At 37.4% G+C, this 27,250-nt stretch overlaps 3 protein-coding genes across 3 annotated transcripts in view; 2 read left to right on the top strand and 1 right to left on the bottom strand.

The window, feature by feature from the left end:
* inpp5l (inositol polyphosphate-5-phosphatase L) overlaps positions 1 to 12,517 on the top strand; it is a 37,052-nt gene extending 24,535 nt beyond the window's left edge. Inside the window, exons 5-17 of the mRNA XM_038285765.1 lie at positions 640 to 703; positions 1,310 to 1,413; positions 1,617 to 1,669; positions 2,794 to 2,913; positions 3,718 to 3,802; positions 3,904 to 3,990; positions 4,068 to 4,142; positions 4,324 to 4,397; positions 4,495 to 4,606; positions 5,418 to 5,489; positions 5,575 to 5,634; positions 8,960 to 9,385; positions 10,980 to 12,517. Of these exons, the coding sequence (XP_038141693.1) occupies positions 640 to 703; positions 1,310 to 1,413; positions 1,617 to 1,669; positions 2,794 to 2,913; positions 3,718 to 3,802; positions 3,904 to 3,990; positions 4,068 to 4,142; positions 4,324 to 4,397; positions 4,495 to 4,606; positions 5,418 to 5,489; positions 5,575 to 5,616 (888 nt within the window). The 3' untranslated portion in view covers positions 5,617 to 5,634; positions 8,960 to 9,385; positions 10,980 to 12,517. The remainder of the gene's footprint in view (positions 1 to 639; positions 704 to 1,309; positions 1,414 to 1,616; positions 1,670 to 2,793; positions 2,914 to 3,717; positions 3,803 to 3,903; positions 3,991 to 4,067; positions 4,143 to 4,323; positions 4,398 to 4,494; positions 4,607 to 5,417; positions 5,490 to 5,574; positions 5,635 to 8,959; positions 9,386 to 10,979) is intronic.
* Positions 12,518 to 14,289: 1,772 nt separating this feature from the next.
* Positions 14,290 to 17,038, bottom strand: nkx6.3 (NK6 homeobox 3). The gene is made up of 3 exons (XM_038285768.1): positions 16,275 to 17,038; positions 15,784 to 15,953; positions 14,290 to 15,059 (listed from the first exon to the last, which is right to left on the bottom strand). Exons 1-3 carry the CDS (start codon positions 16,687 to 16,689, stop codon positions 14,829 to 14,831), a joined length of 816 nt encoding a protein of 271 aa, XP_038141696.1. The 5' UTR covers positions 16,690 to 17,038; the 3' UTR covers positions 14,290 to 14,828.
* A 5,053-nt stretch (positions 17,039 to 22,091) lies between these two features.
* On the top strand, positions 22,092 to 24,783 carry LOC119783979 (E3 ubiquitin-protein ligase NEURL3-like). The gene is made up of 4 exons (XM_038285766.1): positions 22,092 to 22,228; positions 23,490 to 23,996; positions 24,114 to 24,260; positions 24,363 to 24,783. Exons 1-4 carry the CDS (start codon positions 22,132 to 22,134, stop codon positions 24,521 to 24,523), a joined length of 912 nt encoding a protein of 303 aa, XP_038141694.1. The 5' UTR covers positions 22,092 to 22,131; the 3' UTR covers positions 24,524 to 24,783.
* The last annotated feature ends 2,467 nt before the right edge of the window (positions 24,784 to 27,250 follow it).

Genomic DNA, 27,250 nt, shown 5'->3' with positions numbered 1-27,250 from the left:
AGTTTACGTGGCCTACCACTTCGTGGCTGAGTTGCTGTCGTTCCCAAACACTTCCATTTTCTTATAATACAGCTGACAGTTGACTGTGGAATATTTAGGAGCGAGGAAATTTCACGACTGGATTTGTTGCACAGGTGGCATCCTATCACAGTTCCACGCTGGAATTCACTGAGCTCCTGAGAGCGACCCATTCTTTCACAAATGTTTGTAAAAACAGTCTGCATGCCTAGGTGCTTGAATTTATACACCTGTGGCCATGGAAGTGATTGGAACACCTGATTCCAATAATTTGGATGGGTGAGCAAATACTTTTGGCAATATAGTGTATATCTACCTTTTTTAGTGTTTTTCACAATTTAACAAAAATTATTCATCACTAATTTAAAATATGAAGAATTCTCAAATAAAAAAAACAAAAACAAAAGCAAACAAAAAATGCTCTTAGTTATCAAGCTACTGTAGATTATTTTTTACGGTTTCTTAACTTCAGTGTAAAAAATGCCACTAATAAATATTTTTCCTCTTGGAAAATCCCATTTAGTTTCCTTTTTGAATGTTGTTTTTGATGAAAAATAGTGTTTTTTGCTCGCCACTTATTAGGCTCCTGTTCCTGATCTTTTGTTTTCTTTCTCTCTACAGGCTTTGGGCTGCATGTACTTTATCCACAGGACACTGAAAAACGTCTATCATTATGACTTTAATGGTAAGAAAACATTAAATGTGACGAATGCATCCGACAAATGCAACCTGAGATGCTATCTGTATATAACATCTCAGGTTGGGATGAATATTTCCATATCTTTGCCTTCTCGCAATCCTGTTTTATAAGTGATTGAAACTCATTTAGAAGCAGCATAACTCACAGTTTTGATCAATTGCTTCCACCCCGTAAGGGATAGGAACCTTTTTGCATATGATTGGCAAAATTCCTGTCATTTTTTATGGTATATTTTGAAGATGTTTCTATGTAATGATAGTTTGATGGCTCTACTGCCCAGGCAGGTGTTTGCAAAGTACTCAAATTCAAAGTGGAGATGTTATTTCTGCTGCTGTATAGTCCAGTCACGTTAGATGTGAAAAAGCAGGGCAGAAAAGCTTATAGAAGAGCCATAAACATGGAGATGCCACTCGCTGTGCGCCCCAAACTGATCGTTGTTTGCCAAACGAAGTCTAATGGCTCCCGCTTATAGATTCTCTCATCACGTATGCCGCTCTGATGAGGCTAACACCAGTTTATTGATCGCCGTTTCCATGTTTTCTCACTCTTTTACATGTCACCGCCCTCACTCTGCCACCCCCCTGCTCCCAGTTAAGGATTTTAAAGCCGTGGTGGGACAGACCAAGTATGTGGGCTCACTGGACGGCGTGGCCACCGTGGAGAAAGAAAAATTCCCAAAAGATTTCTGGCCTGATGTAAGTATGTATGCAAGAGTGTGTGGAGGGAAGGGGGGGGACTAATGGGAGGAAAGGAGGTGCTGGGAAAAATGAGTCCACGGGGGCCGATGCAGTCGTCTGACAGAGAAATGAGACAAATTATCTGCGAGAATCAATGATTATCAGTTTGGTTCTCTGCTCCCTGCTGTTTAGTGATTCTATCCCATTTGTCTGTGTTGCAGTTCAAGTGGTCCAGAAAGGGCTTCATGAGGACCCGCTGGATCATCCACAACCAGTGCGTAACACATCCAGTAACACACACTGCAGGGCTTTACTCATAACATTTCAGCTTCTGTTATTTCCTATCTTTAAATGTGCTCATTATTCCAAGTTTTTGCGCAATGACAGACTGATTTATAAGAGCTTCAGCCCTCAGAGTTCACCTGAAATTTTCCTCACTTTTGGGTTAAACAGAAAAGGTACTTTCTCACAAGAAACAATTTTTCTTCATTTTCTGGAAAACAACTCGGGTTCAAAGGGTTTGCATGTAGAGAAGCACTTAGAAAATGTAATAGCACACGCAAAACTGATATACAGACCAGGTACGAGGGGAATTATGTGAGTAAAACAATCAAGACCCATTTTTTAGCTGGTTTGACACCATTAATATATAGAGAACCATCCCAAAATTATGGGAAGAGGCTATGCAAGCGTAATTCCTTACCACCCATAAAGCAGATGATCAAACTTAAAGCATGTGTTTCACTGGAATCCAGCTTCATTATCTTGATGATTCCTAATTTTTCTTTTGTTTGAACTTTCTGCAAAACCTAAGTGAATAGTTTTAACGTAGGACTGGGTTAAAACTTTTCATTTAGAGAAATAAAAAATAATATATAATAAAAATAACATCAATTTCTTATTGAAAAGAACCTGGAGCACTAATTTGGGAAGAAGCGGATTTGAAATCAAATAGTAAGCCCCTAAAATGTTTTTTTTTTACATTTTTTTTGATAATTATTTCCTACATAACAATTTCATCATTATTATGCTGTAATCTGGTGATCACATGATGAATACAGGTATATCTCAATAACGTAGAATATCATACAAGTTTTTGTGTCACTCTTTTCATGATTATCCTACTACAAAGTAAAAACAACCTGTCTATGCGGTGCAGTTTTACCTTGCTCTGCAGTAATTAGTTGTATATTTTTAGCTCATTATGTAGGGCTAATTGTTGGTACATTCCTGTTTGCGGACTTTCTGGCAGTAGTATCCCGATAAAATTTTGTAAAGACACATCTGGATTACGTCGTGTTCACATCTTCACTCTGGTGACCTCACATGTACCCTGTTATCTGATACCAGGTTGCTTCCTGCTCTCCTCTGGTACAACTTTGCTTGTGTTTTTTACAGGGGCCTCGACTTGGTCAACATCCACCTATTTCATGATGCCTCCAACCTCATTGCCGTCAACTCCAGTCCATCCATTTACTCAGCCAACCGCAAGAACGCCCTCAGATATGTAATCAACAGGTGGGATCAGTAGCTGGGCACAGCTGTCGGGACTTTCTGATGCATGTTTATGCTTTCATCTAAACCACTCTGTTGTAGCTCTTGCTGCACATTTACAGTTGTTGCCATGCTGTGAAGTGAACTTCTGACCTATTCATATGTTTTTCAGCCTCTAAGCTGTATTATTGGTTCATTTTTCCATCATTTCTAAGAAGCATTCCTCGGTCGGTTGAAAAGAAAACATCTTGAGAATATGATGCTTCATTGTTTCATATACCAAACCTTGCCTTTAACTTCTCAACTACTTTCTCCTTGATTTTCCCACTATGTTCGTGTCTTTTCATTATGCTGTTTTTCATTAATGTGAAACCTCTGAGGCATTCGTATAACAGCTGAATTTATATTAAATCTACTGGGGACATGGTTAGAATTGAACTTATTAGCTAAATGCTTAGAGCATTTGGTTACACTGGATATCATTTATCAGAGGTTAATGCAAATAAATCACTTATCAGTGTTTTAGTTGGTAAGGGTTTGGAGAACAAGGTAACAATGTCCTTCCACTTGCATTGTGTTGGCCTATCTGTGTATGGTAAAATATTTATTGCAGTTTTTAATTTTTAGCGACTGAGACTCTCAGTTTGTATGTGATAAAAAAAATAGATAATATATAACATTTATGTCACTAAATCCTTGGAATTATTACACGCTGTAGCTTTAATGATAGATTTTTTGATAAATAAAATTAACTATGTCCTTTTGTTCAATTGTAAAAAGTCATAGGTCAGCAGTAAAGAAATACAAATATGTATTTTCTTCTTCTAGGATATCAGACAGCCGCTACACTGCGTTACCTTTCTTCCTGTTTGGTGATTTTAACTTCCGTTTGGACTCACAGGCATTAGTCCAGGTAAGTACAAATGTTTTCCAGGTCATATATCTGTATGTATGAACTGGATATTAGACAAAGACTACATAACCCACTGACTGGTTTCTGTTTGCTATGACCAGCATCTGACTATTGAAGCAGATGTTGTAAAAGACAGCAATTTTGAAGTGGAGAAAATTATATTTGAAGAAAAAGACAACGACCACCAGGTAATTGCACTATCTACCTTCCTGTCAGGCCTGTTTTAGATAAGCTTTCATGTTGCAAACCCTGATCTCTGCTTCAGGTGCTGCTGCAGATCGAGGAGAAGCTGTTCGAATACGTGCACCAGGCTGTTTTCAGGAAGGACAACGGTAGAGCGGTGAGACTGCATTCCAGACTTTTTAATCCTATACAAAAGAAATTCAGGTTCTGACTTGCCACCGTTCTTCTGCACAAAGTGATAAATGACACATGCAAAAAGGGAAACCGAAGCAGTAATTTTCTTTTTCTTGTGAATTTCACTTAAAAACCCGTAACCTCTCCCTTTTCCTTTCTCACAGCTTTTAAAATATGACAAAGAAGTCATGTCCTTTCATGATGTCACCAAGGAGGAGGAAATCACCTTTCCACCCAGGTGAGAGTGAATAATCTTTCACAGTAAATAATTATATCAATCCATAAAACCCTCTCCAGGTGCGTCCGAAACTAATTTTATTTTGAATCCTGTTTAGCTACCCATACAGTGAGGACCATCAACAGCCGAAACAGTACATGAACACTCGCTGTCCCGCCTGGTGCGATCGTATCCTCATGTCTCATGCTGCCCACAGTTTCATCAACCGGGTCAGTTTGACCTTAAAACAGCATAAAACAAGAATTAGCTGAACATTTTTAATGCTGTATGAGTTTTTGACTGCTCTTCCAGGTGGACTTCTTTTAAACTGGTTGGTTTCCTAACATACACGTGGCTTTTCAGCATAAATCACTCATTTTTAATACCAAAAAACACAATTTCTGTATCTTTCGTTTATTCCACAACCAGCTCTGATGTGTTTGGATTCACTGCCATGTTGAAACACCTAAATGTGGTTTAGCTTTCCATGTGAGGTGAAGTTAAATAATATAGTTTATGTCCACATTAATTATATTATTCACTGTGTAATGCAAAACTAACTTTAAAAGTGAAACAGACCTGTACTGTGCATGCCCAGGTCTGTTTCAGTGAAACAGACCTGGGCATGCACAGTACAGGTCTGTTTCAGTGAAAACAGTGAAACAGACCTGGGCATGCAGGTCTACATAGACCCGAGAAAATTCATAATTAAGTCAGACTTTTGAACCCAATTCTTATCTTTAGGATTGAAGTTCTTTTGTTGTTTGTGCAGCCTGAATAAAAAACAGTTCAAATGTATCATGAAAAATACTAAACTGTCACCATGGTTACTAAATGACAATATTTTTTGTTTCTTAAAATTGTTTTTTGGTTTAAAAGTGCAGAAATCAAAATTCCCAACATCTGGGAGCATTTGATGCTATTTCCGGATGAAATTTAAGTAAAATCAAGTAAATTAAACAGTAGACACTTTTCATAATGTAGTTGAATGTGGAATTCTGCTCCGTGATCAGATAAACATCAAGTTTTTTTCTGTTTTAGAGAGACGATGATGAAGGAAAGGGTGTTGTTTACAACACAATTGGTCCTAATGTCTGCATGGGGGACCATAAGGTAAGCCCTTATAAAGCCATCTGTTCTGGTCAGGCAGTAAATCAACCACAGAGTGACTCTTTTATGTTTTTTGGTTCTCCTATAGCCTGTTTTCCTGTCCTTCTCGCTGAAGACAAATAACCATTGACTCCGATTCTTCTCAATGGTAAGAATATATAAAAGTAAAGCACCATGTGTGAGAATGCAGTGCTTCCAGAGGGTAGATTTAGAGAGATCGTGGTTATCTTGTTCTTCTCCCTGGAGGGCCATAACCAAACCAGCCCAGTGGAGTCAGAATATGAACTAAGATAAAGTACCAGCGGGACAAGAGTGCTCCCTTTGTGTGGAGTGGAGTTGAAGCACAGGCGATCAGCACCTTCCGCTGATCTATGTCTTTTGAATCCTCTGGTCTCCTGCTGCAGCCGCACATTAAGTGCATTGCACGACTTCTTTTCATTAATTACAATCTGGATGGTCGGCTGGAGAGGCATTCATCCCGCCCCGGCAGCGTATTGGCATTTTTACCGCCATGATTTTGTTTTGCCGCTTCTTAAATTTATTTCTTAAAGGATGAAGTGTTTTATCATGATGGTCTTTCTGTTGGCGGCTTTCAAATAATGGCTTCCTCTAAGTGAAAAAACATCCCACAAAGAGCCATTGTTTCTATTTTCATTCACATTTTGAAGCAACAATACAATCCCAACATTGATGACTTAGATTTACAGTCCCCTACCATGTGAGCTATTTAGGGTTTAATTAGGGTATATGTGCTAAACCAAAACACAGAAGTGCGTTATCATGGAGGAGGCAATAGATACATAGTTTTTGAGACGTTTTTAAAAAATAAAATCAGAAAAGTGTGGCATGGATTTAAAAATTTCAGTACATTGCCTCAGAAGACACAAAATAATTTCCCAGCATGTACAGCTGGTCTATGAGGGCTTTAGAGGTTTGTTGGAGAATATTAATGAGTATTTTATCTAATGAAGGCCATGGAAAACATCAGACAGCTCAGGCAGGATATCAAAAAGTTTACTTTATAAGTAAATAGGGCTGAAAGATTTAACCAAAAGTCAAATTATTTTAAGCCGATGTTCAAATTTTATTTACAGTTTCCTCACCACTTACAACATGCATGCAGATGTTAATCTTTGTTGTTTTCATGACCTTGAAAGCTTGCTTGTCTACATTCCATTCTCTCTGGACTTTCCTGTTGCTGTTGTGTAGAACAGTGCTTACTTCTCCGTGCATGCATGGACTTGCATGCTGGCTGCAACTCACTCTGTTTTTTGTGCAAGAGCAAACCCACTCTAAGCGTTTTAAAGGGCTGGGTGACAAAGTCAGTGTCTTAATACTGTGTGATTTGAAAACTGTGTTTTGACGAATTTTGATATATATTTGAAATGCAATTAATCGCCCAGCCCAAGAAATATGCTACTAAAGACAATCCCAACCCTTGGACAGCACATAAAGCACCGTTTGATCCATTCTCCACAAATGGTAGGGGTTTAGAGTATGTGTTAACATTTATATATGTTGGTGAAGATTCTCAGTCATTCAGGTCATAGTCATTCCAAAAAAAAAAGTTTAAAACAATGCACTGGACTTTGTTTCCAAGTTTGAAGACGTTTAGTTTTTTCCTGGATGGGAAATGAAACATCTTCAAACTGGGAAACAAAGTCCAGTGGATTGTTTTTAACCTTTTTTGGAATGAACATTTTTAAATTAACATTTTGTCTTTATGAAAAAATCTACATTTAAATTACACACTGTTATTTATGGAGGTTTTACTTGAAAGCTTCCGGTGTTGAAAGAACTAACCATTAAAGGAATAGTACACCCAAAACATGATTAGCCTTCATTTTCTACTAACCCACAATGCTGAACAACACTCTGGAGTACTTTTTTGATATCTCAAATGCATCTGGAGATCTGGGAGGCTTCTTGCTGTCTGCTGACATTCAAATAATGGAGGTCTATGGTGCCCGAGGCAGAAAGGTCCATAAAAGTCCACAAAAAACGTGTCAATATTCCTCCATACTGCTCGTCCAATGTATTCCAAGTGTCCTGACTGGGTAGCATCCAGAATTTACTCGAAACGAAGTCATTTAGAATGTTTTTAGAGCATAAACAGTAGTGTATAGGATTTCCTGAAAGCACGCGCGTGCACGTTCACGACGCTACGGAAGCCGGCAGACCAAACCAGATGAAAGTGCGCATTCAGCGTCTGCTCTGCCGATAATGCAAGCGTAGAAGAAGAAATGTGCTGTTTACCTGTGCAAAGAAAGAAACAACAAAAGAAAAATGTCTGAGGACTTCAGTGTTGAGGAAGAGCATGAGTTCTTTGCCGAGCTGAATGCGCACTTTCATCCGGTTTGGTCTGCCGCGGTTTCCGTAGTGTTGTGAACTTGCAGGCGCTCGCTTTCAGGAAATCCTATACACTACTGTTTATGCTCTAAAAACATTCTAAATGACTTCGTTTCAAGTAAATTCTGGATGCTACCCACTCAGGACACTTGGAATACATTGGACGAGCAGTATGGAGGAATATTGACACGTTTTTTGTGGACTTTTATGGACCTTTCTGTCTCGGTCACCATAGACCTCCATTATTTGAATGTCAGCAGACAGCAAGAAGCCTCCCAGATCTCCAGATGCATTTGAGATATCAAAAAAGTACTCCAGAGTACTTTTTCTACTCACCCCCCAGTATGGGGGTGAGTAGAAAAATGAAGGCTAATCATGTTTTGGGTGTACTATTCCTTTAACCCACTTCTTTACTTTGTAAAAGGTTTTACGCTTCATTAAACACATCTCACCAGATACAGAGACAGGCTAAATAAATTATTAGCTTACATTTATGGCACTTCCAGTCATACGCATTGATAGTGCATCTTGTCATTATGTGATAATGATAGATTGGTGCTGCCCAGCTATCAGCCTTCCAAGACACGTCCAGAGCCACAGACAAGAAGCTAATGATAACTTTGGAGAAGCTGAAAAGAGCCCCAACTAAGGTGGAATAATCTGTCAAAATTATGCCATACAAACCAAGAATGTGGAAAAAAAAGGATATACAGTAATTGGTCAAATGAGACATATATAATAACTTAAAATGTTCCCTTCATGGTCAGATGAGACCAAAGCATTAAATGTATTTTCACCTATAAATACGCTATGGAGGAATAACACTGCACATCACCCTGGACACACTATTCCCAGTATTAAACAGGATGTTGGCCCTATCATGCTGTGGGGATGCTCTTCTGTGCTTTGGTTTGATCTGTTTTTTGTATTCTACAGGTCTTCAATTAAGGAATGGTCTTATATGCTATTATAATTCCAAGTATAATTTCTTTCAAAATACATAGATTGTAGTTGGGTGGATGAACTTTTAATGCTAGTAATATTTAAATTCAAAGCTGCTGAGGTGACAGGATGTTAAGAACGTTGCTGTGCATTTAATTTGTGTCTCTTTGTGTCTCCTTCAGGTGTTCAGCCACATCGTAGTTTGGGCAATCTGAGGATTCCCACCTTCTGGAACTGGGTCGTCTTCTTCCTGCATTGCTCAGCCCGGCCTGACCTATGAGCCCTCTGCTCTCATGTCACTGATACCTCTTAGCTGCCGCTTTGTCCACACTTGTTTAATCTAATTCATCACTGATTTTCTTTGGAGTTTCTGCTTGCAGCCATGTGAATGACTCATTCAATTCCTTCTAGCTCCAAACATAATCATTAATTAGCGCAGCCCTTCACTGTTGTCAAAAAGCATCTTCCAAACATTGAAGATATTCTTAATATAGAACCAGGACCACTTTTTTTGTTAGTTTCTTCTTTCAGAACTGTGGTGAAGCCTTTTTTAAATATTTAAAATGGATTGTATATTTCTTATCAGGTACTTTATGTCAGACATACAGGTGCTGGTCATAAAATTAGAATATCATGAAAAAGTAGATTGATTTCAGTAATTCCATTTAAAAAGTGAAACTTGTATATTATATTCATACATTACATACAAACTCATATATTTCAGATGTTTATTTTGTTTAATTTTGATGATTACAAATGACAACAAATGAAAATCTCAAATTCATCATATCAGAAAATTAGAATATTGTGAAAAGGTTCAAAATTGATGGCCCCTGGTGCCACACTCTAATCAGCTAATTAACTCAAACCACCTGCAAAAGCCTTTAAATGGTCTTTCAGTCTAGTTCTATAGGCTACACAATCATGGGGAAGACTGCTGACTTGACAGTTGTCCAAAAGACGACCATCGACACCTTGCACAAGGAGGGCAAGACACAAAAGGTCATCGCTAAAGAGGCTGGCTGTTCACAGAGCTCAGTGTCCAAGCACATTAATAGAGAGGCGAAGGGAAGGAAAAGATGTGGTCGAAAAAAGTGTACAAGCAAGAGAGATAACCGCACCCTGGAGAGGATTGTGAAACAAAACCCATTCAAAAATGTGGGGGAGATTCACAAAGAGTGGACTGCAGCTGGAGTGAGTGCTTCAAGAACCACCACACACAGACGTATGAAAGACATGGGTTTCTGCTGTCGCATTCCTTGTGTCAAGCCACTCTTGAACCACAGACAGCGTCAGAAGCGTCTTGCCTGGGCTAAAGAGAAACAGGACCAAAGTCATGTTCTCTGATGAAAGTAAATTTTGCATTTCCTTTGGAAATCAAGGTCCCAGAGTCTGGAGGAAAAGAAGAGTTGCACTTCATCCACGTTGCTTGAAGTCCAGTGTAAAGTTTCCACAGTCAGTGATGGTTTGGGGTGCCATGTCATCTGCTGGTGTTGGTCCATTGTGTTTTCTGAGGTCCAGGGTCAACGCAGCCACATACCAGGAAGTTTTAGAGCACTTCATGCTTCCTGCAGGTGACCAACTTTTTGGAGATGCAGATTTCATTTTCCAACAGGACTTGGCACCTGCACACAGTGCCAAAGCTACCAGTACCTGGTTGAAGGACCATGGTATCCCTGTTCTTAATTGGCCAGCAAACTCTCCTGACCTTAACCCCATAGAAAATCTATGGGGTATTGTGAAGAAGAAGATGCAATACACCAGACCCAACAATTCAGAAGAGCTAAAAGCCACTATTAGAGCAACCTGGGCTATCATAACACCTGAGCAGTGCCACAGACTGATCGACTCCATGCCACGCCGCATTGCTGCAGTAATACAGGCCAAAGGAGGCCCAACTAAATACTGAGTGCTGTACATGCTCATACTTTTCATGTTCATACTTTTCAGTTGGCCAACATTTCTATAAATCCTTTGTTTTTATTGGTCTTCAGTAATATTCTAATTTTCTGATATGATGAATTTGAGATTTTCATTTGTTGTCATTTGTAATCATCAAAATTAAACAAAATAAACATCTGAAATATATGAGTTTGTATGTAATGTATGAATATAATATACAAGTTTCACTTTTTAAATGGAATTACTGAAATCAATCTACTTTTTCATGATATTCTAATTTTATGACCAGCACCTGTATAGACTATCCTGTTATATAATACCCTCTACTGATGCAGAAAAACACCAGAGGAAGAACGCTGCATATTCACCATCCTGTTAGGCTGATATTTTCCTCAGATCTACCTTCAGGACAGAAGAGTAACATAACTGAGACATAACACTAGACAGACAGATAAATCTAAGCTGTCCAGATCTGTTTTTATCTCCTGTATATGAAGGGAGATAGAGCCAGGTGAAAAAAAACAAGTGTTTTCTCCCTTCCTGAGTTGTTTTTTTTGTCACAAGTTTCAGATCATTTAACAGATCTTTAATATCAGACACAGACAACCTGAGTAAGTTTTAAGCTAGCAGGATATGTTCATTGAATGGAGTTTGGTTTTATTAATATCTGGGAAAACCAAACCTCTTTACTTCTGACTTTGTTTTAAAGGACAAAAAGCTAAATAGGTAGGATAAAATAATTTCACACATTTTATCTTTGATTTGACTTATTAGACCTTCATTTCTACATTTTCTGCTTTGGTATTTTATGTCATATTACTGTTTAGTCTGTAGACAACTTAAAATTCATGATTTATGGGAACAGATTTTTAGGATCTGGGAATGAACGGACCCAAGTCTAGCTTATTCGAACTCAGCTTCTAAGAAGGTTGCTAATTACAGTCTAAAGACAATAAAACATGGAGGGGCGATTGTTTTCTGATCATGGTTTGTTTGCATTATGTTTTTTTGTTGAGGTTGTTATTTAAAAACTGAATTTTGGTGACTCTGGTCTTCTTGATCAGGTATCAATGTTAGATGAAAGCAGAGGAAATCTGTAGGTAAGGCAAAGACTCCCAGATGCACTCTAAAATCCTCTTTTTAACTGACAGTGACATGCTCTCTATGTCCAACCTGTACATAATACCAAGTGCTTTATCCCCCAGCATGTAGCCCAGCACTTCTCAGTTTTTTCCCTATTACCTGCACTTGCTCCGGGGCTGCATCTGCCACAGCTGATGTCTCATTTTTTTCATCTGAAAAATGTTATCTTTCTCCCATGTTATGTTTACCTATGACTTTGTTGTTTTTTTTCTTTTTTAATTCCCTGACTTGACTGAAACCTCACAGAATACTGTTTTTGCAGCCTGTACACAACACATGCACCTAAATGTAAAGCATGAGGCACTGTTTAAATGTTTCTCTTTTCATAAATTTAGTTTATTGTGCATGCTGTAGATCTAATGCTGTTATATATATTTTAGATGTGCATGTTTCCTTTTATACTGGCTTTAAAAACAATATCTCACTGCTACTTTCTGTGTTTTGCTTATTTAGTGAGAGATGCAAAAAGACTCCTGAGGAATCTGAACAGTCTATATTTTTAAATATTAGCAGAAGGGACGTTTTAATATGTATCATGCTTCCATCATCTGAACTGAACCAGTGTAATTTAATGTAATGTTGTGACAGGAGTGGAGTTGTTTGGAAGGCCAGTATTACCTTTAGTTAGCTCTAGTCAGACACTACATGTTTATTTTACTTTGACTTTTGGAAATAAAGCGTGACCCAAGAAAAAATGGCTCCGTGTCTTTGAGTCGTCACCTCGTTCTGTTGCGGATCTTTGATGTTCAAAGAAACTCTTCATTTCCTGGAGAAAAGCATGATTAACATGAAGAAAAATATATGTTTCTAAAAAACTGGTGAAAATATAAAGAAAATATAGAATAAAAGAAAATATATGTGAGGTGAAAATAATAACTAGAACATCTTACTGATCAAATTTAAATGTGGAATATTTTTGCTTTAAAAAGAAAACCTAAAATCATTTTGGTCAAAGTTTATATGTTTGGATTTCACCAAAAAAGAGACAGAGAAACCTTAAAAACGTTGTGTTTTATTGTATAATAATCCTACTATTAAAAAAAAGAAAAACTGTATATACTGTATATATATCACATGTACCTTTTTCTTCTTTTGGCACCCTCTTCTTCTTTGATAATTTGAGTTGCTGTAATGAGCAAATTTCTCCACTGTGAGATCAATAAAGTCAATCAATCAATATAGATTTTATGGTTATTTTTTACCCTATTAGTTTAAATTGCAGTAAATAGTTTTGTAATCAGACATAAAAAGGCCCAAACATGGACTGGATCATCTTTTTGCTTCTATATTTTTTATTCATTGTATTAATCTTCATTTTTTTAAGGTATTTTTTAATTCACTTTTACTTTTTCTTCTTCCTGCAGTTTTTACTCTAAGGCTCATCTGCACGTAAAACCACAAAATCAGTCTCCCTATTTTACCATCTTAAGACCAAAATTATAGAAATGCATTGTTGACTGATTCAAATCACTAAATAAATTAATCTGCAACGACTAAAAGATTCTGTCCCTTTTTTAAGTCTTTATTATTATTATTAATTGCTTAAAATTAATGTCTGTATTTTTAATATGCGGAACTAAAAACACAAAACAAAATCTGTCAATGTTTGATTTATGTAAGTGTTAGATAGTTTATATCAAATTTAGTAATGGTCATTAATTAAAACACAGGTTTTTCATGGATTTTTTTTCACCTGTTTGGGCAAATAAGTGAAATGAAATTAACTAAATATAAACCTTCTCAAAAAAGTTATTTTTATTAATTTATATGTTACATGATCTTTTATACAACGGATTAATAAATAAATGTTAAAACTATATATATAAAAAAAAAAAAAAAACAAATTTGGTTGATAAGGTTTTCTGAGTATATTTAACATGACACGTTTAAAAACTTTACTGACTGATATGTTAAAAATTACATGCAAACTGAAAGTAAAATGAAAACCGATTCTTAAGTTTATAAGTTTTTTTACGAGTGTACAGTAAATGTCTGTAAACATGTTGTCAGTCCAGTTTTCTTAGTCTCAGTCACAGACTTGAGCTGCAGTCTTAAGCAAGTTAAGTAAGTCTTCTGGAAGAAGAAAGCGATTCCTGTAAGCTCAGATCCTGCTTCTTAGAATCGGCCCTGCTTCGTTCCTTATCCCCGCCTCTATCTCTGCATCGTCAGCGCCGCATTCAGCTGCATGAAGCATATGGAGGACAAACTCCGAAACTCCGGAAGGTCTAAAGCAATGACCAAGCCTTTAGTGCTAATATTGATTTTCAATTTAGCTGGTTTGTTGGGGCCATAGTCTTCAATTAAAACATCAGACAGAGTAAATCACATCAGATTTGACCTATGACCTCCTCAGCTTCTGTGCCCTAATGCTTGCTGTCTTAACTGCCAGTTGACAGCTGATACAAAGAAATAAAGGCTTTACTATCACAGTTAAATTCTTTGTTAGAAAAAAAATGGATCCACAAAGTCTGATAAACTTATTCTTTTATTGTGCACAGTTTTAAGTGCGTTCATTTTACATTGTGTATCTGCACATTTTTACAGGATATTTATTCACTTAAAAGCATCAGACATATTTTATTCAGTACACAGAAAAACAGTCATTATATTACAATTTGTAATTATGATTCAACTCATATTCGGTGATCTTTTTTTTATTTTCTTTTAATCTCTTACATTTTTTTATGCAAATAACAAAGTCTTTCCAAACATTTAATGGAGAGTTTTTGGGGATTGGGAGCTAAAAAGTTTGGCTATTTTGACCCACAAATAGCTTTCAGTTATAGATTATTTTTTCAGCATATATTTGTATATATGTTTATTCAGATTTTGCACAGTTATAAGTGAGGAATCATTGTGATAATTTAGAAGAATTCTTTGTGTTCTGTTCTCGGACTGTTTTATCTTCCTTGGTTGGAGCTTATCTGCTCACGCTGAGTTTGTTTCTCTCAACTTTAACTAAAGTTATTTAATCACAGCATGCAGGTCTGTTTGGTAGAGTGTGTGTCAGACAGGGTGCGGCCCGAGCCTGAGAACAGAGAAAGCCCTGCGGTGTTTGCGCAGCAGTAGTCTGATCTTATCATCATCCGAATCTGGGTCCAGGGGCTTGTTGTACTCCTCATCCTCCACCTCGTTCTCTGAGGTCTCCCCTCCCTGTCCAATATGGCCGGCCTGCGTGGAGCTGGGCTCAGAGGCGCTCTTCTTCCTCCACTTGGTGCGTCGGTTCTGAAACCACACCTGAGACACAGGCAGGCTGATTTTACCAAGTGTTCTGCAGGTAACAGTCGAAACTAAGCAGGATCAAATGTTGCTTAACGGCAGAGTTTTGTTCAAAGACTTTACACTATTGAAGAGCAATGCTTTTCAACTGGGAACTAATGATATCTCTTAGACCTTGTTTCTGTTGCCTTTTCTTCATCAAAACACACTGACATATTCCCACATCTGTAAAGCTTCTATAAGGTCCCCAAATGCAAAAGCTGGTCCACAATTACAAGATGAATTTAGCTACACTTATGCCAAAAACTTGCTAAAAAAAGGATATAGATAAATGCTGACATAGCAGGTTTTAATAAAATGTATATAAAAACAAAAAAATTCAGGATCAAATTAAATAAATAAATTGTCACTAAAAATGAATGAATATGAATTAATTTCTAATCACAGAAGAGTAATTCAGTCTGGTGCTGATCTTTGTGTATATGTTATCACATAGTATATTCTATTGGGGAATGACCAAAAGTGAAAATGTTTTTTTTTCTTCCCATCACTCATGCAGCCCCTTACAAAATGCTTCCCCAGGCAGTGAGCCATATCACCCATATCAGTGCCACCACTGATCAACACAAAAAAACACACACAATAAAAACATTTAAAGGAAATTTCTCTGTATGACCTCTGACTACAAACAAGCACATTAATCAAAAAGCTTGACTTGATTACAAAGGATGATAAAACTCACCTTGACTTGTGACTCCGTCATTCCCAGAGAATACGCCAGTCTTGCCCTTTCAGGCCCGGCCAGGTACTTAGTCTGTTCAAAGGTTTTTTCAAGGGCAAATATCTGATGTCCACTAAACGTTGGTCTGGTGTGTTTCTTCCTGCTGGGCATTTCTCCGAGCGGACCACTGCCTAAAAAGAAAAAGGCCAAAATAATATAAATAATATATATAAATATATATAAATATATATATGCAGATTTTGCTTAATATCCAGAAAAAGCACTTTTTAAATTTATTGCAAAAGAGATGATTATAAACCACTTCATTTTTTTTTTAAACAAAGTTATGTACATGTTTTTAAAGGTTATTTAAAAAAGTTAAACCGCTGAATCGTACTTATACGCCCTTAAATCTGATTGATTCCCTGATAGTTGCCTTTGTTTAGTCCTGAAAACTCCATAAAGTTTCTGATCAATGATGAGGTTGATGCTGAAACCCTTTGCTGACTCACCGCCGGTGCACTGCTGTCTTCCTCCTCTCCAGTCACAGCTGCTCTCTGCCCAGCAGCTCATACTTCGACCCTTCATCGGGCACTCTGCAGGGCTTTTTGAGAAGCCCCCAAGTGAGGGGTTGTAGTCTCGATTGTAGTACATAGATGTACTGGTTACGGAGGGACCGAACCCCCCCATGGGGGAGTATCCTGACAGCAGGGTGGTGGTGCCGGTAGTGCCGACCCCCACCATGGATCGACTCAGGATGTCGCTGATGCCGTGGGGCGTCCCCGGTTGCAGCTGGGTGTTGAGGCCCGGGTTGAGTTTGTAGAAGGAGTTGGGAACTGAGTACTGGCACACTGGTGCCTTTAGGTCTGAGGGGAACTGGTTCAGGCTGTTGTTAAAGAGGAAAGACCCCTGGATATTCGGATCCATGGGAGTTTCTCAAAATCGTTTTCCAAATGTCAGGAACACATCCAATAAGATCCAAGCTTGGGAAGGCCTCTGGTGGCCACACGGAAAGCTTTGACAGCCCCAAGCGTCGTCTAGATTCTGGACCACAACTGGATTCTTAAAAAATAGGTCCACAAATTGCAAACTTAACCTTCAACTCTTTTAAAGTTGCTTAAAAATAAACCAGGCGGCACCCGTCCACAGCTTTCTATTGGATAACTCCATATCTAAAGTCTTGGCTGAGCCTTCTGGAAACAGATCTTAGTTGTCTTACAGATGCGCCTTCTGCAGGCTCTCTCCTCAGAAATCATAAATACACAGAATGTGGAAATGGACTGATACCTTGATAAAGATGTCCCACATTAGAATGCAGCCTGGGATTGGCCTGGCTCTCAAAGCTTTAATGCCTTTCTATTGGCTCCACCGTGAGGGCCGAGCCTTTTATTGGACGGCAGCAGATTAATAGTTTTTTTAACAGATGGAGTGGGAACAAGTAGATTTTTTGATGGCCTGCCATGTCTGACCAAGTGTGTTGCTGCAAGGGCAAGCAGATGAGGGGGTGGGGAAGGAGAAATGGCTCTCTGCAGCTTTAAATGAAAATATGTTTTATTTTATTTTTTATATTCAATGAAATTAGTCTCTTTTTTTCTTTTAGAAGTTCAAATACACTCATCTTCTACATTTATTTTATTTCATTAACCTTTAATCAATTATAAAAAAATAAAACACATTAAGATCAAGGTCTCTTTTATAAGGGTGATCTGGTCAGCAGCATACAAAGGCTGAAGTCACTTTAGATAGAAGTTGGCTAAAAAGTGCAATTTCTCACTGAGGCAGCTTAAAAACACCAACACTGTTTTGTGGATGCTGTTTACACAGGAATTAATTTAAGGAGCTAATTTACTTTAGTAACTTTATTCACAATCTTTATTTTACTTGAGTATTTATCTTTCTAAGGAGATTTTGCTTTTATTCACCACATTTGAACACACATTTCTGTACTTTCTGCTTCCTATTTTCTCCAATCTAGCTTGTTATTTCATACATATTGATAATGACATCATCTTAAATCTACAACAAAACAGGAAAAATTGAGAGCAGAACAAGACTGTGTCCAGTTGGTGCCCAGTTTGTTTATAGAAAAACACTAACAGTGATATGAATGAAGACAGAGGTTGAGCCACATCACTAGTAATGGCTCACAATCCCATCTATATCCTGTTTTTTAGATTTTAAATTTAAATGGTGATTATGATTCAACTTCTTTTTCCAATGTTACGGTACTTTTAATGCCATGATAAATACCAGAGCTCTAGAAAGTATTTGGCTCTTTATACAGGATGTCGGTCTTGTTCATTCTGTTTTAACCTGAAATTTTAATTTAAAGCAAAACTATACAAGTTCCATTTTTTTTATGTTCTCTCTAACAAAACAATGAACAAATGAGGGAAATTCAGCTGCTTTGTTTGCATAGAACACCTTTTTTTAAGAATAAAGCCAAGTTATTTTGTATAATAAAAAAAAAAATAACAGTGAAGATTGAATGAGTGTCTTGAGTGTATGCAAGCAGAATTAAAAAATGTTTTACAACTTGTTTGGGTTATTTATGTTTATGTTTTCTTCAGATAGATGCTATTCAGACTTTGCTCTTCCTGTAAAAGATGTATATTTTTCTGCAGCCTGTGAAATCTGAGCTGATTAGCCTCAGATTTACTTAGCCCCCCCCCCCCCCCCCCTCTTTACACAAGCCACGACCTGTGTAGCGCTATCCATATATATATATATATATATATATATATATATATATATATATATATACACACACACACATATATATATACATACATACTTACACATACATCCGTATCTCAAACACATGCACACATACATGCATATACATACACACCCACATAACTATAGACAGTATACACATATCTCTATCTACATATACGTACACAGATATCCATACATATCTTTTGACCTTTACAGTTTCACTTTGACAAAACCCTGAGGCTTAATGTGTTGTAATTTCAGGTTGAGATAAGATCACAGTTTTCACCTGCTGGATCTCGGGTCATGAGTGGCTTTTTGGTTCACTTAATATATAGGATGATGAAATACTGTAACCACCCCATCCCACCCCCCAACAAGCGTTTATAGGCAGAACTTTAAGATGACAGCTTTTACCTTTATAATTAGGAAAACATATAAAAAAGAAAAAAAAAAACATGTTTGACCTTTATCGAAAAGTAGATATTTATTTATACATATAAATACAGATTTTAGAAGCTATTTTAACATATTCGTTTTTAAAGATATCTAATGTATTTAAATTTATTTGTAAAAGACACTATTGTTGATTTTCAAAGTACTTTTTTACACAAGAATGAAGTGTTCTGGTTTTCAAGTTCAAGTTTTACTGTTGATCTTTTTAAAATCAATATATATCTCTAGTATAAATAAGTCTTTTTCCAGGTCAGAGTTGTCCTTGAAAAGTGTTTTTTTTCCCCCTTAAAACTATATTTTTATTATTTTTCCAACTTTTTAAGAAATTTTTTTTGAAAATTCTCCAGGATTTAAAAAAAGAGAAACAAGTTGTTCCAAAAATGATCCGTAAAAAAAACTCTTCAAGAAGCCACTAGATCCATAGAAAATCCTCATAATTTCTCCCATTCAAACAGCAAATAATGTTTTTTAAAAGCGCTGTAAGTGTTAAGTTCTTATATAAGTAAAACAAGGAGAGACGTTGGTAGTTTAATTCACAGTCAAAGACAGAAAAAGTTCAGTATTGCAAAATACCACACAAAGAACGCCGCCTATTCTCAGCAACAGCTTCAGGGAACAGGAAAGTAATTACATGATAAGAGCCTGTTTTATGGTTTCTGTTTCATTTTGGTAACACGGCGAGCTGACTTCATCTTTTATCTTGGAAAGCTAAAAAAACGCATGTGACCTTTTTTTCCTGTAAATTATTGAACATTGATACAAAGTTATAAATGCTCATGTAAATAAATCACTAAATAATTAAACTCAATTTTAGCTGTTCCATCTACTTCCTGCTGTAAACATTGTGTTGTGTGAATTAGAATGAAAAAAAGTATAATCCATTCATATGATTTAAGTTTACTTCAAGATTGATACATACAACCACAAACAAAACCTTTTTGATCTCCTTCACATTATCTATAACAGCCAACTATCAGCCATCATTTGTATGATGCAGACTGAAGAGTTTGTTGAGACCAGTAAAACGTGATTCTTCTGAACTAAAGCAGAAACCAGATGCAGAAATCCGAGTAAATTTCCAATTGTGATTATTCCAAATAGCATTTCCTGTGAGTGCCTGTTATTCATCTAACCAGGGAACCAATCAGAACAGCTTTTGCACAAACAGCCTTGGCCAACTGATCTGAGTCAACTGTAAAGCAAATAAAAAAAAAAAAAAAAAATGTGCCTACACTTGACCCAAGTTATTTTACAGCTTTGTGTGGAGTCTATTTCAGTGTAATTTTTTTTTCATTCCTTGTAGAACTTTCTATCATGTGACTTTCTTTGAAATCTTTAAATCCTCTATTTCTATTCTATATAAATGTACAAATATATTATTTTTACTGTTGTTTTCTTGTCATACCACAATATTTCTTAACATTAGATTATCTATTTTCTATATTTTGAAAATTATGTAGATAAAAAATATATATTTTTACGAAGTTTTAACCTAACCATATATTTTTTATAAAGCCGACTTTAGTTTTATATTATATTGTTAGTTTATTGTTATTATTATTATTTATTTTTTTTTTGCACAGTCAAAGATCATAATTTTAGCCAAAATAAGAATTTGGAAATGTAACTCTGAGCTGGTGTAAGATTTCCTTACAAATAAATGACAAATAAATAAAAACAGGCAAAGATGCATTTCAGTAAAAACCATAAAACATATACACTATATTGCCAAAAGTATTTGCTCACCTGCCTTGACTCACATATGAGCTTAAGTGACATCCCGTTCCTAATCCATAGGGTTCAATATGACGTCGGTCCACCCTTTGCAGCTAGAACAGCTTCAACTCTTCTGGGAAGGCTGTCCACAAGGTTTAGGAGTGTGTTTATGGGAATTTTTGACCATTCTTCCAGAAGCGCATTTGTGAGGTCGCACACTGATGTTGGACGAGAAGGCCTGGCTCTCAGTCTCCGCTCTAATTCATCCCAAAGGTGTTCTATCGGGTTGAGGTCAGGACTCTGTGCAGGCCAGTCAAGTTCATCCACACCAGACTCTGTCATCCATGTCTTTATGGACCTTGCTTTGTGCACTGGTGCACAGTCATGTTGGAAGAGGAAGGGGCCAGCTCCAAACTGTTCCCACAAAGTTGGGAGCATGGAATTGTCCAAAATGTCTTGGTATGCTGAAGCATTCAGAGTTCCTTTCACTGGAACTAAGGGGCCAAGCCCAGCTCCTGAAAAACAACCCCACACCATAATCCCCCCTCCACCAAACTTTACACTTGGCACAATGCAGTCAGACAAGTACCGTTCTCCTGGCAACCGCCAAACCCAGACCCGTCCATCAGATTGCCAGATGGAGAAGCGCGATTCGTCACTCCAGAGAACGCGTCTCCACTGCTCTAGAGTCCAGTGGCGGCGTGCTTTACACCACCGCATCCGACGCTTTGCATTGCACTTGGTGATGTATGGCTTGGATGCAGCTGCTCGACCATGGAAACCCATTCCATGAAGCTCTCTGCGCACTGTTCTTGAGCTAATCTGAAGGCCACATGAAGTTTGGAGGTCTGTAGTGATTGACTCTGCAGAAAGTTGGCGACCTCTTCGCACTATGCGCGTCAGCATCCGCTGACCCCGCTCCGTCAGTTTACGTGGCCTACCACTTCGTGGCTGAGTTGCTGTCGTTCCCAAACACTTCCATTTTCTTATAATACAGCTGACAGTTGACTGTGGAATATTTAGGAGCGAGGAAATTTCACGACTGGATTTGTTGCACAGGTGGCATCCTATCACAGTTCCACGCTGGAATTCACTGAGCTCCTGAGAGCGACCCATTCTTTCACAAATGTTTGTAAAAACAGTCTGCATGCCTAGGTGCTTGAATTTATACACCTGTGGCCATGGAAGTGATTGGAACACCTGATTCCAATAATTTGGATGGGTGAGCAAATCCTTTTGGCAATATAGTGTATGACTTTTCTGAGAAACTTTTTTTACAAGTCCTGACATAAATTACACAAGGCAAACTGGAAATTTAAGCATGCATAAATGTGGAAGGGAAAAAGAAAGCTTTAGGTAAATTTCCACGGTTCAGTTTCTTCCTCTGTCCCGCCCACTTGTCATGTGATTCATGTTTGTGTTTTTGAATTGCACGTGCGCTCTGCTCTGTCTTAAAGCCTGCCAGCTCACACCCTCTTCATTATGACTTCAACTGCCAGACAGACCAGAGCACAACTTGTGTTAACAGGATTTTATGCCTTCTGCTTAAAGATGAAGAAAGAGTGCAGTAAGAACCCTGGTAAGATTTCTTTTAATCTGTTTTTATGAAAATAATATTATTGGGGCATGCAGAAAAATTTATCATGGATGATTTACAAAATGTGTTATATTCTACAGTTCAAGCTAACTTTATAAATTAGAAAAACATTGGTTTTGAGTTATGGAACAAAACTTTCTAAAAAAAAGACATAAAAATATTGGATCTGCTTTGTTAATCAAAATTAAGTTACAGAAAAAAAAACCCATCTGAATAACAGGAATATGAAACAGAAGCAGAGAAACTCGGCTGTAAAACTGTTAAGATGACAGTTAGACCAAAGAGGCGGCTTATCCTGGAGCAATAAGAGGAAACAGGAGACCTGGCAGGAAATCCGATGGCTGTGAGTCAGTATAGGTCTGAGCTCTAGGTAATAATGGATGAGTCAGTGTCAGAATTTACAGAGCAGCTAAAAAGATAAACCACTTTGATTTCATAGGGTGATATAATGATTGCATCATGACAATTAGGCAACCTTTTCTAGGGAATGAAACAGCACCAACCAAACCTGACACCATGTTATTTCAAAGAGTTAACAGGAACTTTTCTCAAATGTTTTCCCAACAATCGGCATCCATAAGTTCCAGATATATATCTCTGACTGCTGAAACAATCATGCTTTAAAAGCAAACATGTGCCATCAGGCCACTGTTTCCTCTGTTTATAATGAAATCAGAAAGGGGTCGTAAACAGGAACTATGGAGGTCAAGATCATGTCAGGAAGTTCCAGGAATGTTGTAAGAGAGCTACAAGTAAAAGAGCAGATTAACCCTGCAAATACGCTTTTGCTAGATTTATCCACACGATTGAGCTTAAACAGATAAGCACACAACCCAAAAAGAAACCAAAAATATGAAGAGAATCTGAAAATGCATTAATGAAATGTAGCTGTTACAGTAAATCTGAAAGACGTTTACTTAACAGGAAGCTCAACATAGAATAAAAGGAATGCCAGACCCTGGAATGTTGCTGCAAAGTGAAACCCTCTGTGACTGCTACTTATGTATTAGATATATTTGCAGTTGTACATGTTAATCTAAAAAATATCCCTATTTTAACTTTGTAATTAACCAGCATAATGATGCATTTATTAGAAGTAACCTCAGATGTGCCTACTGTTAGACATGGCTGTATTTCCCAATTTCTGGTTTTATATCACAGCCCATATTATTGTAAAAATGTGATTAACGTGATCTGATTATATCCTCGTAAAGTTCTAAATGGTTTTAACTTTCCCCTGCAGCTCCAAATATTCCTCACATTTGCGGCAAACAATGCCTCGGCCCCCTGACCTTCCATCCTCAGGCTGTGGGACACAAGATCCGTCTGAGCGAGGACTGTCAATGTGCAGACAGAAGTGAAAACACTTTCTACGGTGGCCTGGTGTTCAGCAACCGCCCTGTGAGGATCTTTGAGAAGATCCGGGTGAAGATCCTGAAGCGGACACCACAATGGAAGGGAGCGATCCGTGTGGGCTTCACTAATGTACCTCCATCAAAAAGGTCTCTGCCTCTACCATGCATGGCCATGCCCAACCTCACAGACACCGAGGGACACTGGGCTCTTCCTGTGCACGAGTCCTGCTGTTGGGAGGGAACGGTGCTGGAATTCTGGGTTTCTACTAAAGGCTACTTATATATGAGACCTGATAACAGCAGGAAGAAAAAACTACCAATGAAAGTGGATCTCCAACAGCCTCTCTGGGCCATGATCGATGTCTATGGTCAGACGACTTCCATCTTCCTCCAGGGTAAATTTAACAAACCTACATTTTGATTGACTTACAACCTGTTTTTCTTGTATTTTGTTGATGAAACACATCAGAACTAAAAATAACAACAATTCTCTGAATTATTTCCTGCTGCAGGCTCAGAGAAAAAGGAATTGCTTCTCACTAGAAGATCCTGTCCTGTACCTGATCCTCTCATCAGACCTCCTAGTTTCAACCCAGATCATAAATCTCCCGCTACAACCTCTGATGCTGTGTCAGACCTAAACAAGAAAAATCCAGCAGGTATGTGCAATGCTCTTGTTTTTTATTGTTTTTTCATCCCTTAAAGTGGATGATGGATTCAGGCTAATGTTTTATTGTTGTCTTTTTTCCTCTTGGTCACAGATTACAACTGTGTGGTGTGCATGATAGAAGAGGCTAACATCACGCTGCCCTGTGGGCACCGCTGTCTGTGCCCTCACTGCAGCACCAGGATCCTGAAGGAGTTTGGTAGCTGCCCACTCTGTAGAACAATGATCAACACTCCCATATTCATTGACTCCTGACTCTTTGGAGCATGCAGAGCTCTGTGGAAGCATCCAACGCAAACTACTGAGACTCTGTACAACCTAACACAGCATCTAGTGAATGTATTCTGCTGCATAAGCCAAACTTATATGGATGTAAATAATGTATATTTGTACACATCTGTATATACATACATGCCTCTTTTTATTGTTATTTATATACTAAATAGATTATTGATATGTGATGTTTTTTGTTTATTATCGCACATTGTGGTCACAAAAATTAAACACATTCCATTCCACAAATGGGTATTATGGTTTTCCTCTTTCAACATATTGTCTGACAAACTAAACTGATTTTTAATGCATCTTATTTCCAATGATAATGCTCCTTTAAACATCAAACAAGTCCTGCATCGGTGCTGAGTTAATTCCCTCACCATTTAAATAAATGAATGGCGGGGGAAATAAGCTGGGCCGATTGAAGCTTTTAAGATGCAAACAGAAAACACGCAAATTTACCGTTGAATTAACCTGCTCAGTCATCATAGGTGTTAACAGAACCCCTACGAATACATAAGAAGAATATAGGAGGTAATCGTTAACAGCAAACAATAATGAATTAACAAAAAATAATTGTTGAATAGAGGTGATGAACACAGTTTCTGAGTGAATTAAAAAAGATACTGTAATCAGTAATAACAAAACAAGATAAAATAAAAGAGTAATAAAAAAAGAGTACATATATTAATTAAATAAAACCCAAATATAATCATTCATTGCTGTCAATAATAACAGTAATGAGCATGGGAACAGAACAACAGCAAAGATGAAAAAAGTCTGTTATTGGATCAAAAAGATTTTCCCACAACTACTCTCCTTTTCTTCCCTTCGGTGGATTCAGTGTTTTCTGTAATATTTTTTTTTACCTATTTTGTGATTTGTCATCATTCAGGACAAATGATCCCTTCATGCCAGCCTGCTAGTAGTAAAGTTCCCTTTAAGCTCATGTATGCATGATATATGTGCATAAGTGATTACAAATATTAATCCAGTCTGGTTAAAATAATGTGCCACAAAGATTTCTTCAGTAACATTGAGGAAACAAACAAACAGTGTTTATTTTACCTCAAAATGGGGAATATGCTTTAACAGAGCCCATTTATACATTTAACAGAAGAAGCTGTTGTTCTTTCTCTCCATTTCCACAGCATTTTTTAATGTGTTTGAAAAACATTGATGACTAAACCTTATGACAACAATAATTTTAAACCTAGGCTTTAGAGGTATTCAGATCTGGAGCCCCAGCATAGGTTCAGCTGCAGATATTATGTATTAAAACAAGAGTCATAATGGCTGCAAAGCCAATAATTAACAAAATTGGTGTTAACTAACTGAGGATGCTGAGGAGGTGTTGAAGCTTGAAGCCAAGATGTTGCTGATATTACAAGAAATGATCTGCATCAGCATTTAAATGTGTTTGTAAGAACAATCAGGGCTTCTTTTTAACCCACAGCTTAATATTTTATAAACGATTGACTGGCTACTGATTGGCTTTATGTGTGCTAAAAATTAAAAATAAATCTGAATACACCTGCTGTTCAACCCTCTGTGAGCTGTTTTGATAAATTGAGTGTCGATTACACCTGTGGCAAGAGCAAGACGTAGGGGATAGATTTGGATGGAGCCACAGACTGGGGGTTAATCAGCTGATTAGGGAACAGGATGAAGGAAACTAGGCAGGGTTTTTATTTTTCATGACCTGAATTATGTTCTTCTGAATTCAGACACAAAAATAAATCAGTCATTCATAATCTCAATGTAAAAATGACAGTAGAATTTAGGAACACAGACCAAGATTCAGCAGAACTCATCCTTTGTTATCTTTGTCCTTTTGTTCTGTCAGAAAGCAGGTTTCCTCTGCAGTCAGTTCACTAAAACATCCTTAGCTACCCTGTCACTGCATCTAGCATTTGAAAATCCACCTTTTTCTCTGACAGACATACAAAGACAGTAAAAATAAACAAAACATGTCTACTGGATTTAATAGTCTCTTTTTTACAGTCCAGGTCTGCTCCATTCAATCCATGGTCAGGAGCTGAAAAACCCCAAAACATTGAGGACCATGAACTTCCCTACTGCAGGTTTATTTCACATACTGTACCTCTAATATAGGATTATAAAAGATTGTCATTCATGCATTAAATCTCTTTTTCTTCAACATCTGTGAGTTGCAGCCTAATGATGGAACAACATTCTGATTTACACTCACACAGTTACAGTAACTGTGTACTTTTCTGCAACACCACAACAGGGAGGATTAGGGTGAAGTTCAAGGAAAATTCAGAAACTATTTCCAGCACAGTGAGGTGACTCAAGTGTCTATAGGGGAAATTTGAAATTATATAATATCAGGTTTTCCTGCAGTATTCTGTAGCAGAGGTGATCATGTGTGCTGTGAGACTGGGAACTTATTTGGTTTTTTGATTCTTTAAGTTTTTTGTAAGCTCTTAAAAATCAGCATGTTATCTAGCATTCATCTATTTACAACATCAGATTGCATAGTTAAAGGTTTCTCCAAATGTGCTCCCTTTAACTTTATGGTTTATGGAAATTGGCTGCTGCCCTAAATCTACTATGGATGGAAGTTATCAAATCCAAACAAATGGCAATTATTAACCTGTCTGAAGAAAGGTCAAACCACCAGGATATAGGATTTCTACTTTCATTATTGTCTCTCTATAGATTTATTTGTGGTTGTAAAAC

This window comes from Cyprinodon tularosa, unplaced genomic scaffold, assembly GCF_016077235.1.
Source record: "Cyprinodon tularosa strain WSP-4 unplaced genomic scaffold, ASM1607723v1 ctg214, whole genome shotgun sequence".
NCBI lineage: Eukaryota > Metazoa > Chordata > Actinopteri > Cyprinodontiformes > Cyprinodontidae > Cyprinodon > Cyprinodon tularosa.
Note: the sequence above shows the minus strand (reverse complement) of the source record. Positions and strands in the feature narration are given on the sequence as shown.

Coding starts and splice junctions, on each gene's coding strand:
- nkx6.3 (XM_038285768.1), bottom strand. CDS start 16,689: ATGGATCCGAATATCCAGGGGTCTTTCCTCTTTAACAACAGCCTGAAC. Junction 15,954..16,274: donor AAGACAGCAGTGCACCGGCG/GTGAGTCAGCAA, acceptor TTTTCTTTTTAG/GCAGTGGTCCGCTCGGAGAA. Junction 15,060..15,783: donor TGACGGAGTCACAAGTCAAG/GTGAGTTTTATC, acceptor CCTGTGTCTCAG/GTGTGGTTTCAGAACCGACG.
- LOC119783979 (XM_038285766.1), top strand. CDS start 22,132: ATGACTTCAACTGCCAGACAGACCAGAGCACAACTTGTGTTAACAGGA. Junction 23,997..24,113: donor GACTTCCATCTTCCTCCAGG/GTAAATTTAACA, acceptor TTCCTGCTGCAG/GCTCAGAGAAAAAGGAATTG. Junction 24,261..24,362: donor AAACAAGAAAAATCCAGCAG/GTATGTGCAATG, acceptor TCTTGGTCACAG/ATTACAACTGTGTGGTGTGC.